General features: G+C 53.1%; 1 protein-coding gene and 1 non-coding gene across 2 annotated transcripts in view; both read right to left on the bottom strand.

Moving 5' to 3' along the window:
- DNAAF5 (dynein axonemal assembly factor 5) overlaps nucleotides 1-13,433 on the bottom strand; it is a 48,334-nt gene that overhangs the window by 14,954 nt on the left and 19,947 nt on the right. The window contains exons 5-8 of the mRNA XM_034988205.1: nucleotides 9,114-9,346; nucleotides 7,575-7,787; nucleotides 3,652-3,795; nucleotides 1,956-2,124 (exon numbers count right to left, since the gene is read on the bottom strand). Coding sequence (XP_034844096.1) covers nucleotides 1,956-2,124; nucleotides 3,652-3,795; nucleotides 7,575-7,787; nucleotides 9,114-9,346 — 759 coding nt within the window. The remainder of the gene's footprint in view (nucleotides 1-1,955; nucleotides 2,125-3,651; nucleotides 3,796-7,574; nucleotides 7,788-9,113; nucleotides 9,347-13,433) is intronic.
- LOC117999701 lies at nucleotides 2,780-2,976 on the bottom strand. The gene has a single exon (XR_004676314.1). It is a non-coding gene; the product is annotated as a U2 spliceosomal RNA (small nuclear RNA).

Here is a 13,433-nt window from a genome sequence, read left to right as displayed (position 1 = left end):
ATTATTCAGAACACGTAAGGTGTTTAATATTTGCCCCTACACTTGGCAACCATCGCTCTTCTCAAGCTTGCTGCTGGGTGGGCACTGGTGCAGGTCTCCCCAAGCTAGCGGGGGCCGCAGACATGCGGAATGACCCTCAGTATCTGGAATCACAGAGTCGTGATTGGAATAAACAGTCCCCGGGGTGTAGACACGCACTCTGATCGCATGGACACGGGTCATGGAGCGCCGCCCCCCAGGCAGGCCCCCCCGGCATTCCACAACCAACAGGGCCACTCCAGGCCACCCTGCTCATTCTGCCACGAGCCTGAGAACAAGCAAAGCAACTGGGGTCTTCTCAGATGCTCCAACTCAAACCTGGCGTCAAAGCTGCAAGATGGAAAAGCAAGGGGCGCCTGGGTGGCTCAGTCAGTGAAGCGTCTGCCTCCAGGTCAGGTCATGATCCCAGGGTCCTGGGACCGAGCCCTGAAGCGGGCTCCTGGCTCAGCGAGGAGTCTGCTTTTCCCTCTCCCTCTGCCTCTCCCCCTGCTTGTGCTCGTGCTCTCTCTCTGGGTCAAATAAAAAAGTCTTAAAAAAAAAAAAAGATGGAAAAGCAAGGCCTTTCGTTAACCTGAGGCCAGGTGTGGGTTTCGGGGAAGAAAGAGAAACAAAACCAGACAGGACGTTGTGGCCTAGGCACAGGACACATCCAGCACAGGCGAGCGCCGAGTGCTCACAGTCCCTGTGGTGTATTTTCCTTCAATATCGCACAGAAGGCCAAGGTCCGTAGGATTCTCACTGGAGGAGGAGGGTGGGGTCATTCAGGAGTAGTTACCAATCTCCTGCTTTTTCACAAAACACAGAGAAAATGCACCAGCAAAAGGACAGAGGGGTTTCCGTGAACGTCTCCTGCCCCTCCTGTAAACATACTTCTAGCTCACGCACGGTCTCCTCTTTACCAGCTGGGCACCAAAAACGCATCATTTTTAGCAGGTCAAGTCTTTTAAACGCTCTCTGCAAAAATAAGGCGAAAAAAAAACCCATCCAAACTGCAGGGCGTTTGTCCACACTAACGGTATAAAAAGATGGGTAAATCTGAGCTCCTGCAGAAAGTCCTCAAGGACTGCATCGACCTGGAGAGCTGAAGAGCAACGCCCACGACCGGCGTGTGCGGGCATGCCCGCACCTCCAGGGTCACGGGGCACCTGGAAATGAACCCCTCCAGAACACACAGGATGCTTTCAAACAAAGGGAGCAAATACACTATATTTACACTCTGAGAAAACACTTGGTTCATTGAAGGTAAAGTGCAGAGTGGCCGCCCCCCCCCCCGGCCATCTGCTCCCCCTGCTGTGGCCGATGGCCCAGCTTTTCCTGATCAGCCCCAACGGCACGTGGGTTTGCAGCCTCTGGCTGCTTTCTAAATTGGGGAGGGAAGCTGCTGATCAGGGTCTGAGAGTAAGTTTTGTTTTTTTTCAAGAATCATCTTTTAAAATGAAGTATGTCCAGTGAAACCTTCTCCACGACTGGTCCGAGAGAGGAATTTCTACAAGGCAGGGAGCAGGCATGAGTGTGAGCATGAGCTTTGCCCAAGGAAATGTTCTTCCATCGTCCCCGTGGCCTGGCAGGGACGGGCCTGGAGGCCCACACAGAATCCCCGTTTGCTGTGCTAAGTTCAACGACGCTGAGGCGTACCTCAAGAACACGGCTACACAGGAGGAGGCCTTGAGGAATCACACCTTCGAGGCTTAACATCAAAACCATATGCCTGGCAGACTTTGAAGAGCCCCGTTACATACAGTCTTCAAAAATAACGTTCTTGGCGTTTTTAAAATTAAGGTTTCAGTTCTCAAAATGCTGGTTCCCATGGGCGGGAGAGACTGAGTCACCCTTGGCTCGGCTGGCTTGTGGTCTCCTGGTTCAGCTGGGAGCCTCCTGGCATGGCCTGAACCAGTCTGGGCGTGGCGGGAACTCACCTGCGTGGGTGACCACGACATTGAACTGCAGGAGCTCCACGGAGTGGACGGTCCAGTCGTGGTGCGAAGCCGCCACCCACTCCATGAGGGGGCCCACGTGCTCTCGGTAGAGATCCTGGCTGCCGTCCACATCCTGCACCGCGGCCAGTGCGTCCATGGTCTCCTGAACCTGCAAGTGTGAGCCATAGGCTGGGAAACCCCGCTCTTAAGGCTTAAAAGCCCCAGTGGAGACCCATCCTCATCATCAGAGAGTGAGAGCAGCTCAGGCCAACCGTGAACACTCCACCGGTGAGGAAGCGTGACATGAGCAGCCCCTGGAGGGCTTACTGCGGTGAGGACGGCAGGTGCCCGACTGACAGCCACTGTGCACTCTGCGTCAATGCCGTCTGGACAACAAATAACAAAACACACAGACGTGCGTTTACGGGAGATTCAGCCACCGTGCCTCCATTCTGCACGATGCCGGGGCACCTGGGGACAGGAGGCTTCCCGGGAGACCACCCTCTTCTGGGGTCCGCATTCCCCTCTGCAGCAGGAGAGCTGGGCACCAGGTGGCAGCAGGGCACTGGAATGAGCAGACATACACAATGCTGGCCCGAGATCACCCTGCGACTGGGCCTTCCGGTGGAGACAACTGCCCTCTGGGGGAACAGAGGGCAAGGGGACAGGACACAGGCCGGCAGCCACCTCCCAGCCTGCAACCTGACGGCTGGCAGGTTTCCTTCGCTCGGGTCCCAGGAGTGCAGCTCTGTCTGTGGCTCTGTACTGACAAGTTGCCGGCTAAGATATGTGCCCTTTGGAAAGTTTTTTTTTTTTAAATTAGGTGGGGGTGCACCGTTCCTGGAAGTACTGCAATACCAGGTCGATGCGTGGAGTGGAAGGAGCAAGCTCCTATTCCATCTCCCTGCTCCAAGAATCCATTCAATATATATTGTTCTCGGATAAAGAACATATCAGATATTAAACTGGTAAGAACAGATACTACACTTGCTTGATCTTAGTCAAAAGGCCGAGAAGCGATGGAAAGGTTGTTTTTAGAGAGAGAAAACAAAGTTTGGAGGCCCAAGAAAGGAGAGGGAGGGCAGAGGGCCTCCTGGTTACGGGGTCCCGTGACGCGCCTGGGTGCCTCTCCATCATGCGGGTCAGCCCCCAGATCTGCCCGCGGCTGGCGAGAGAGAGCCAGAGGGAAAACCACACTCTCCTGGAGACACCAGCCTCCTGATGGTCCCAGAGCCCGAGGGAACCTGGACATCAGTTTTTAAAGCTCAGACCAAGAGGGGAAAAAACACAAGTACTTCTGCAAAGTTGGCCTGTGATTAGACAGGAAATCATGACGTTATCTTCCCTCTGGGCTGTCGGTCACATATGTGTTTAACCACAGGCCGGAGGTGAGGACGGGCTCTGTCCTCTCCGCCTGTTGGCAGCTGTCGTGACCTCTGCGACACAATGATAAACAGGCAGCTGGGGCTTTTCCAGAATCTTGGGCACGCCTACGGCCACCTCATGAGCAACTCATCCCAGATGTCCTACACACTCCTCTGCCTTGCTAGTCAGCTGAGTCAGGTGAGCCCGAGGCTTTGGACTCCAGAGCAGGAGGATTTCTAGACGGTGGTTCCATCTGCTCAGAGATGAGCACCTTCCTGAGCATGAGCTCCATCACCCACACAGCAAAGCGAGGGGTTCCCCGCAGCCTCACCTTGTCGCTGAGGCCCGTGGCACCCGAGAGGGCCATGACGGTCACCAGCACCTCCATGAGCTGTAAGCTGCACCCTCTGCAGTCTTCCCGGCACACAGAAACCAATGTCCGCACGCAGAGCAGTAGGTGCTCCCCGTAAAGGTGCTGTGAAGAGAGCAGGGAGCTCTGTGAGCCAGCTCTGCCCCCACCCACATGACCCCTGCCAACACCCCCTTCCCACCCCAGGGCCCCCCGACATCCCCCCTGACCCTCTGCCCCCCTCTGCTCAGGTCCTGCCTCCCTCCACCCCAAGGCTGCCGTGCTCCCTTCCCCTACCCTGCCCCCCCCACCCCCCCCAGGTCCAGCTTCCCCCCCCCCACCCCAGGGCCCCCCTGCTCCCTTCCCCTACCCTGCCCCCCCACCTCCCAGGTCCAGTCTCCCCACCCCCACGACAGGGCCCCCCTGCTCCCTTCCCCCTTGCTCCCCCCATCCTGCCCCCCTGCCCCAGGGCCCCCCTGTGCCGCACCCGTTCCCAGCTCCCTCTTCCTGCCCCAGGGCCCACACCGACAGGACACAGCACACTAGGGCCACAGATTGAAATACACGGACCACAGGAGCACCTTCTTTCATGGAAACTTTCATGGTGTTCTTTTCCAGGGGAAACTGAACACGGCCCGAGAAAGAAATGCTTAGCAGCCTCTCGGTTACATTTAAAGAAGTTCTTACGCATTAGCCACACATCCCATAAAATTCACAAGGGAAATGACAGGGCATGTTGGAGTCACCTGCAAACACTCAGGCCTCCCAGCCCGCCCCCAAGGTAACAGAAAAGGTGGAGGAAGTGGACAGAACAGGAGCCCCAGAGCCCATGGCCACTGAGGCCGGGTGGGGGCATGTGGAGCTTCATCTGCTATTCTCTCTACTGCTGTGTGTTTCTGAGTTTTTCTGTAATAGTAAGTTTAAAAAATAAATAAATACAGTTCTGTGGTTCAGGACATGCTTGCTGATGGACGGCGACAACAGGGGGCACCTCAGCCGGGTCCATCCAGCGAGCCGCTCACCTCCTGGACTTCAGCCTCATCGACCGTGGGGCAGGACTCCTTATGCCCAGGTCCATGTTCGCTCCTCAGATATGTCCCTCCACAAGTGAGCCTCACACAGGTGTCACAAAGGACAGAAAGGCTGGGCGGCGGACACTGAAGTCGTACACGCCGCACGCAGTCTCACTAACAAGGGCCCGCGCACAGGCGGTTCTGGACTTCTGTGGCTCACGCACAAGTGACATGAATCGCGGGACTTCAAACCAAGAATTCACGCTGGATCACAGAGGAGTGCGGCCCACACACGCCCGGCCGCTCACATGCAGGCTGGGAGGCGGCCTCGAGCGATGGCATCCAGCTCTCCCGGGGAAGCCAGGCCAGGGTTTAATTCACATTCTCACGTGTCCCACGGCCCGATTTCTTTTAGACCCGGACGGGCAGCCACCCAGTTTCTGAGGACGTGATTTCAGCTCATCTCTAGAACGGTCTATACTAAACGCTTACGGAGGGATCACTTCCAGTTAGGAAGGGATTCGGCTCCTGAGACGTGAGCCACCATTAGCGTGGGCCGGCTGTCTGGGCTGGCGGTCGTGGGGTGCGCCGGACCCGGAGCCAGTGAGGAGCCTCATGCAGCGAGTGCGGCACCGTCTCTGCGAAACCGGGCCTCAGCGTTCATGGAGTTCTTCCCACTTAAGCAGAGAATGTTCCCTTCACCTGCACCCCAGAGGGACACAGAGGCGGGGGGAGGCGACAGGTTCCAAAGTGATGTCTTGGTTTCTGCTCCTGAAACTCAGTGTCACCTGAGGTTGTCAAACTTTACGGGAGAAAGTGCTAGAGGCTGACGTTTCTACGGCGACCGTGCCCCTACACTCCTGGTTTCTGCTCGTTCAGCAGGAATAAATGAGCTATTCGTATGGTATCAAACTATTTCCTCAGCTCAGTTACCTGTCACAAAACAGACATTTCAAAGGAAAGGATCCGATTCCCTCAGCTCAGTCCCAGGTGCAGCACTGGCTAGACACAACTGGGGAGGCACCTGCCTCGACCCCTCCCTGCAGCACAGGAGGCCCCGCGCGGAGCGGCCCGGCAGTGCCCTCGGGGCTCCTCTGTCTGGCTGACGGGGAGTTTCTACGCCTCAGTGTGTTCTTGAAAGACGTCCGCAGCCCGTCCTCCCAGCTCCTGGGGAAGGACTGCAGAAAGCTCGCGCTGCTTCCCGTCACCACGGCTGCACCAGACTCTCCTGCCCCGGGGAGAACAGGGCTGCGTCTGGTGCCTGTGCCTAAACCTGAGAGTTCGTCCCCTTTGCTAAACGTTTGAGTCTGTGAGGAAAGGGGCAGAATGCGCATCTTGGGTCTTCACTGCGGCTGGTTCCTCAGCCCGAGCCTGGAACACATTGGGGGAGACACTAGGTGTGATCACGCTCTGTTTAAAACATCACTACAGGGGCTCAGTCAGTTGAGTGACCAACTCTTGATCTCAGCTCACTCAGGTCATGACCTCAGGGTCATGAGATCAAGCCCTGCGTTGGGCTCTGCGCTAGGCGCGGAACCTACTTAAAAAAAACAAAATAAAACAAAACAAAACAAATCATTATAGAAATTCCTCCTCAAAAAAACTGGAAGATGAGGAGCCAAAGGCATAATCTGAACTTTGTGGATTAAGAGATTAAATTTTTCTATAAATATGCTAAGACATGAAAATTATATTTTCTTGCCTATAAAACTTGTAAGATCTGTATTTAAGCATGTTTGCAAAATTTCAAATTTAGCCTTTTAGGAAAAAGAAAGCTCTGGCTCACAAATCTATGTAGAGGGATCAGAATCATTTCCAAGCCACCCTGAGTAAAAATGCAGAATTCACATGGGTTTGATGATGACGTTAAAAACAGGTTTGGGAAAAGGTGAAATCTGTTAAAAGCACCAAGAGCGGGCAGAACAGTTCATCGACACTCCCTCTCTGATACCTCAGCCCCCCTTCCCACCCGCTGTGCTCTGAGCGGCCTTGACAGTGCGTTTGCAACCGTAACGGGACCACCTTGCCACCTGAAGCCAGAGAAGGACCAGATGAGTCCTTCACCTGGCCGTGCCCGAAGATGTAGCTGGTCCCCCAGCCCCGGGTCAGTCATGGCCCAGCAGCGGCTGCGGGGCCTTGAGCCTGCACCACGGGGGACAGACAAGGAGCTGGTGCAGAACCCCGTTCCCTACAGAGGAGTGGGAGGGCCACACCCAGTGCTAAGGTTACAGGGTTTAAGCCTGTCACAGCCAAACAAAAACAAAGTCCTTATTTTTTTCTCAATAGCAAACAATTATAAATTATTCCAAATGACGAAGCCTGGCTACCCAGACTGTTTCGATGTAGAATAAAGCGAATACCTAGTAGCCACGTGTGGATTCCCATACCCACTTCCCAGCCGAGCTCAGCAAGCTCAGCTTGCTTGTTCTGAGCACGTTATGACAATGCCGAGGGACACGAGCAAAGAACCAGCTTGTGGTGGTGACGAGCTGAGGACCGACGGTGGGGGCAGGAAGGGTGCTGACCATGTGAGCCCCAGCGCTGTGGCCCCACAGCCCGTCCCCGGCATGAACCTGCTCTATCCCATACTGTCCCACACAGTGGCCGCTGGGCATGTGGTGGGCGGCCAGCGTGAGGCAGGACCTGCCCTTTCCATGTGTTTAGTTTCAACGTGAATGCCCACCAACTGGACAGAGCAGGAGGCACGCAGGTCTCCAGACAAGACGGTGTCAATGACAGTACCTTCGGGTGGAAATCTCCGATGGTGGGGATCTACCAATACTGGTCAACAGGTATGTGTAGAAAGCCGGGGGCAGGGGGTGCCGCCCACCTCCCCTGCACGAAGGGTTAACCTCATCATGTGCTCCGCCTTCCTCCCTTCCCACAGCTTACGTTTTCAGACCCTTGACAGATGTGGGGCCGGGCCAGCTCTGCGGCGATGACCTTCAGGTGCGGCTGGAGGGCCTCCCTAGGGCAGCCTCGGATGACAGAAGCGAGGACCAGGAGGCCGGAGGCGGAGGGCGACTTCTTCAGCGTGGACAAGATCAGCTTCAGAAACACTTCTGGGCTGACGAACACCCCAATCAGCTCTGCAGATCTGGTGCACTGCGAGAGAAGGCAGGAGGCTGACGGGTTGCCCCAGCCCTGGGGGGCCCACCACACGGCCCTCGGCACTCCTGCATCTGCCTGCCGCGCTTGCAGCCCAGCGCACCGCCCTGAGTGAAGGTCTGCCCAGCGTGTGGGCAACAGGAAATCCCCACGGCCCTCAGAGCTTCCTCAGGGGGCTGGTTCCCAGGAGGGCCACGTCCTAACAGGGCCTCACGCCCCTCATCTGCTGCCAGTGACCTAAGCTTGTTATAAGCAAACGGCCACAGGGGCGCCTGGGTGGCTCAGTCGGTTAAGCGTCTGCCTTCGGCTCAGGTCATGATCCCAGGGTCCTGGGATCGAGCCCCGCATTGGGCTCCCTGCTCCATGGGAAGCCTGCTTCTCCCTCTCCCACTCCCCGTGCTTGTGTTCCCTCTCTCACTGTGTCTCTATCAAATAAATAAAATCTTAACAACAACAAAAAAAACAACAACAAAAAAATGGCCACACGCTGGCATCTCCACGCCGTGGGCACCACTTGGCAGTCAGAACAGTGGGCCTCGGGCATTAGCCAATCTCTAAAGGGCACTCACTGCATGATTCCAGTTATACAACGTCCCCAAATAACGTAACATGGGGACGTTCCCCAGTGTGCCAGGCCACCGTCACGGGCCCCATGACGCATCCTCCGGGCAGGTGTGAGCATGCCCATGCACATCCAAAGTGAGGTCCACGTGGCCCGTTGCTCAGCAAAGGCGTCCAGGGGCCAAGCTCCTGGGGCAGACAGGACAGGAGCAGCAGACCTAGCTGAGGCTCACCGGCTTCTGTCCACGCAGGCGGTGGCACTAACGCTGGCCAGCTGGTGGGTGGCAGCGAGAACCAGCAAGGAGACACCGGCTGTCACACTGGGGCCGGGAGCCCCTGCCTGGCTCTCCCCGCAGAGCCCGTGGGCACGCGAGTGCCGTCAGAGCCAGGGAGGCGCCCCGCCTGCCCCGGCCAGGCTCACAGGGACAGTCCGTCAGAAGCGCGCTGGCACCCTGCCCCAACCCGCCTGCTCGAGCGGAGAGAAGGCGTGAGGAGCGGGGGGCTCGATCCCCTGAAGAGTGACCTTTACATGCTGCCGTCCGTGGGTACAGGAGACAGATCTGGGGGGCGGGGGCTGCAGGGGGGCAGAGGATGCCAAGACCCAAGGGACTCTCAGGGCGACGTGAACATTACCTCAGCTGTGGCGGCAGTTCCACAGCTGCTCACACTTACGCGAACCCGCAGACCCACGCGCGGACACGAGTGAACTCTACGACCCGTGAGCTACAGCGCAACCAACGTGACCAGGAAGGGGTGACTCACGCTGCGGACCACGGCCGGGTCGTCGTCGGCGCAGGCGCGGGGCAGCACCCGGAGGATGGTGTCCAGGTGCTGCGTGCTGTGGTCCTCCGCATGCAAGAGCAACACCGCCAGCAGCTGCGCGGCCTTCACCCTGGTCCCCGGCACCCAGTCGGTGATGTCGTGACAGATGGCGGGAAGGATCTTGGAGAGGTTTCTGAAGACGAGCTCCCGGCAGCCCAACACGGGGCGAGTCTCTGGAGGCGGAGGGAAGAAGCCGGAAATTCACAAAGAGAACCTCCAGGAATCCCGGGGAAGTGGATTCATCACATGTCCCTCATTTAAGGGACATTCTGAGGCCAGAAATGAAGCCACAGTGTCCTCATTTAGCTTAAAATTTGTGTCAGAGACTGATGTGTAAGTGACACACAATAAAATACACCAACTGCCTAATTTGATAAGTTTTGACACGCGGACACACCTCGAATCAACACTGTAATCAGGATGCAGATGCACCCATCACCCCAAAGCTTCCCGTGCCCCTGCAGCACCCCCAGGACTCCCTGCCCGCCCAGACAACCACGCTCCGCCTCCCCTCACTACAGACAGACCGTCTCTGGGCAGAACCGAGAGGTTCACACTCGAGTCTGCCCGGCTCCCTTCCCTGCAAAGTGATCCCAGGGCCATCCGCATGGAGGTGTGCCTTCATCCCTCTGCCTGTCTGCCACCTGCTGATGGACCTCAGGCTGCTTCCCGGGCTGGGCTGTTCCCAAAAAATCTGCGACGAGCACCGCACGCAAGCCTGTGTGGATGTGGCGGCCACTCCTGAGGGTGAGTGCCCAAGGCTGCGTCCACTAGGCTCTACAGGAGGCAGTGTTTGATTGAAGAAACTGCCAAGCGGTTTTCCAAAGTGGCTGCCCTGTTTCCTGTCTTCACCACCTGGGCAGGGGCTCAGCTCCTCCATGCCCTCAACCGTGCCTCCGTGGTCCATCCTCAGTGAAAGCCACTGAGAAGCTGCGTGGCACTTATCTGGCTTCAACTCACTCCCTGATGTCCTCATTTGTATCTCTGTTGGTGAGGTGCCCTAAAAAAACCTTTCTGCCCACTAAGAAATTGGATTGTTTTTGAAATTTATTTATTCATTTTTAGTGATCAGTGTCGAAAGATCATCCTTTCTCCACTGAACTGTCATGGAGCCTGTCCAAGACCAGCTGTCCACGGACGTGGGCATCTGCTTCTGAATGCTCGACCTCCCTCCCACTGCCTTCTGTGCACGAGCCCCACACGGACCGGGGTCCGGTGCTCTCGCTCTGCGGGTTACTCTGAAAAAGGAAGTGTTAGCCTTTCAACTTTGCTCTTCATTGTCAAAGTTCTGGTGGCCCTAGGTCCTCTGTGTTTCCAGGTGATTTCAGAATGTTTGTCAATTTCTACAAAAAAAGGTTTGATCTTCAAAAATCAAAACTCAGTTCTCAAACTATTCCAAAAATAGAAACAGAAGGAAAACTTTCATGAGGCGAGCATTACCCTGATCCCCAAACCAGAGAAAGACTCCACAAAAGAAAAAAGAGAACTACAGGCCAGTATGCCTGATGAAATTGGATGCAAAAATCTTCAACAAGCACTAGCAAACCGAATCCAACAATATATTAAAAACACTCATGGGGGTGCCTCAGTGGCTCAGTTGGTTGATGGGACGACTCCTGATTTTGACTCAAGTCATGATCTCAGGGTCGTGAGAATGAGACCCGCATTGGCCTCTGCCCTAGACATGGAGCCTGCTGAAGATTCTCTCCTTCTCCCTCTGCCCCTCCCGTTACCACCCCCATCCTCCTATTCTAAAAAAACAAAACAAACACAAACAAAAAACAACAAAAATAAAAAACAACAACAAAAACACAAAACCTCATTGACCATGGTTAAGTGGGATTTATTCCTGGGCTGCAGGGGTGGTTCAGTATTTGCAAATCAATCAACATGATACATCACATCAACAAGTGAGAGGACAAGAACCATATGATCCTCTCAATAGATGCAGAAAAAGCATCTGACAAAGTACAACATCCACTCATGGTTAAAACCCTCAACAAAGTAGGGTTAGAGGTAACATACTGCAACATAATAAAGGCCATACATGAAAAACCACAGCTAAACATCATACTCAATGGGCAAAAACGGAGAGCTTTTCCTCTAAGGTCAGGAGCAAGACAAGGATGTCCACTCTCCCCACTGTTCTTCAACATAGGACCAGAAGTCCTAGCCTCAGAAATGAAAGGCATCCAAATTGTAAGGAAGAAGTGAAACTTTCACGATTCCCAGATGACATGATACTCTATGTAGAAAACCCAAAAGACTCCCCCCAGAAAACTACAACTGATACACCAGTTCAGTAAACTCACAGAATACAAAATCGAGGTACAGAAACCTGTTGCATTTCTGTCCACTGATAATGAAACAGCAGAAAGAGAAATGAAGAAAGCAATCCCATTTACCATCGCACCAAAAATAATAAAATACCCAGGAATAAACCTAACCAAAGACGTGAAAGACCCACACTCTGAAAACTAGAAAGCACAGATGAAAGAAATTGAAGAAGACAAAGAAATGGAAAGATACTCCATGCTCGTGGATTGGGAGAACGAATATTGTTAAAATGTCTATACTACCCGAAGTAAAATACACATTTAATGCAATCCCTATCAAAATACCAAGAGCGTTTTTCACAGAGCTGGAACAAACAATCCTAAACTGTGTATGGAACCACAAAAGACCCCGAATAGCCAAAGCCACTTTGAAAAAGAAAAGCAAAGCTGGAAGCATCTCAATTCTAGAGTTCGAGTTATATTACAAAGCTGTAGTCATCAAAATCTCCAAGGTACTGGCACAAAAATAGACACAGATCAACAGAAAAGCCAGAAGTGAACCCACAACTCTACGGTCAATTCACCTTCGACAAAGCAGGAAAGAATAGCCAATGGGAAAAGGACAGTCTCTTCAACAAATGGTGTTGGGAAAACTGGGCAGCCACATTAAGAAGAATGAAACTGGACCAGTTTATTACACCATACACAAAAATACACTCAACATGGATGAAAGACCTAAATGTGAGACCTGAAACCATAAAAATCCTAGAGGAGAACACAGGCAGTAAACTCTCTGACAATGGCTGCAGCAACATGTTTCTAGATCTGTCTCCTGAGGCAAGGGAAACAAAAGCAAAAATAAACTACTGGGACTACATCAAAATAGAAAGCTGCTGCTGCTGCTGCTTCTTTTTTTTTTTTTTTAAAGATTTTATTTATTTGACAGAGAGAGAGAGAGAACAAGCAGGGGCAGCAGCAGGAAGAGGGAGAGGGAGAAACAGGCTCCCTTGCCAAGCAGGGAGGCCAATGTCGGGCTTGATCCCAGGACCCTGGGGTCATGACCTGAGCCGAAGGCAGATGCTTAACCAACTGAGCCACCCAGGCACCCCAAAATAGAAAGCTTCTGCAAGGCCAGGAAATCAATCAACAAAACTAAAAGGCAACCTACTGAATGGGAGAAGATATTTTCAAATCACATCTCTGATAAAGGGTTAGTATCTAAAATACATAAAGAACTGATACAACTGAACACCCAAAAAGTAAATAATCCAATAAGAAAATGGACAGAAGAGATAAGCAGACATTTCTCCAAAGAAGACAACCAGATGGCCAACAGACACATGAAAAGATGCTCAACATCACTCATCATCAGGGAAACGCAAATCAAACCCACAATGAGGTACCACCTCATACCTGTCAGAATGGCTAAATCAACAACACAAGCAACAGTGGGTATCAGCGAGGATGCAGAGAAAAGGAACCCCCATGCACTGTTGCTGGGAATGCAAACTGGAAACTGTATGGAGATGCCTCAAAAATTAAAAATAGAAATACCCTACGACCCAGCAATTGCACTACTAGGTATCTACCAAGAAACCCCATGAAAATACTAATTCAAAGGGAGACATGCACCCCTACGTTTATAGCAGCATTATCTATGATAGCCAAACTATGGAAGCAGCCCAAGTGTCCACTGATTGATGAATGGATAAAGAAGATGCAATATATACACACACACACACTAGAATATTATTCAGCCATAAAAAAAGAATGAAATCTTGCCATTTGCAATGACAGGAACGGAACTAGAGTGTATTATGTGAAGCGAGTTAAGTCAGTCAGAGAAAGACAAATACCATATAATTTCACTCATGTGTGGAATTTAAGAAACAAAACAAATGAGCAAAGGGGAAAAAAAGAGAAACAAACCAAGAAACAGACTCTTAACTCTAGAGAACAAAGTGATGGTGACCAGAAGGGAGGT

Source organism: Mirounga leonina, unplaced genomic scaffold, assembly GCF_011800145.1.
Source record: "Mirounga leonina isolate KUSES-001 unplaced genomic scaffold, KU_Mleo_1.0 Mir_454, whole genome shotgun sequence".
In the NCBI taxonomy this organism is placed as follows: domain Eukaryota; kingdom Metazoa; phylum Chordata; class Mammalia; order Carnivora; family Phocidae; genus Mirounga; species Mirounga leonina.
This window is presented reverse-complemented; position numbering and strand designations above follow the sequence as displayed.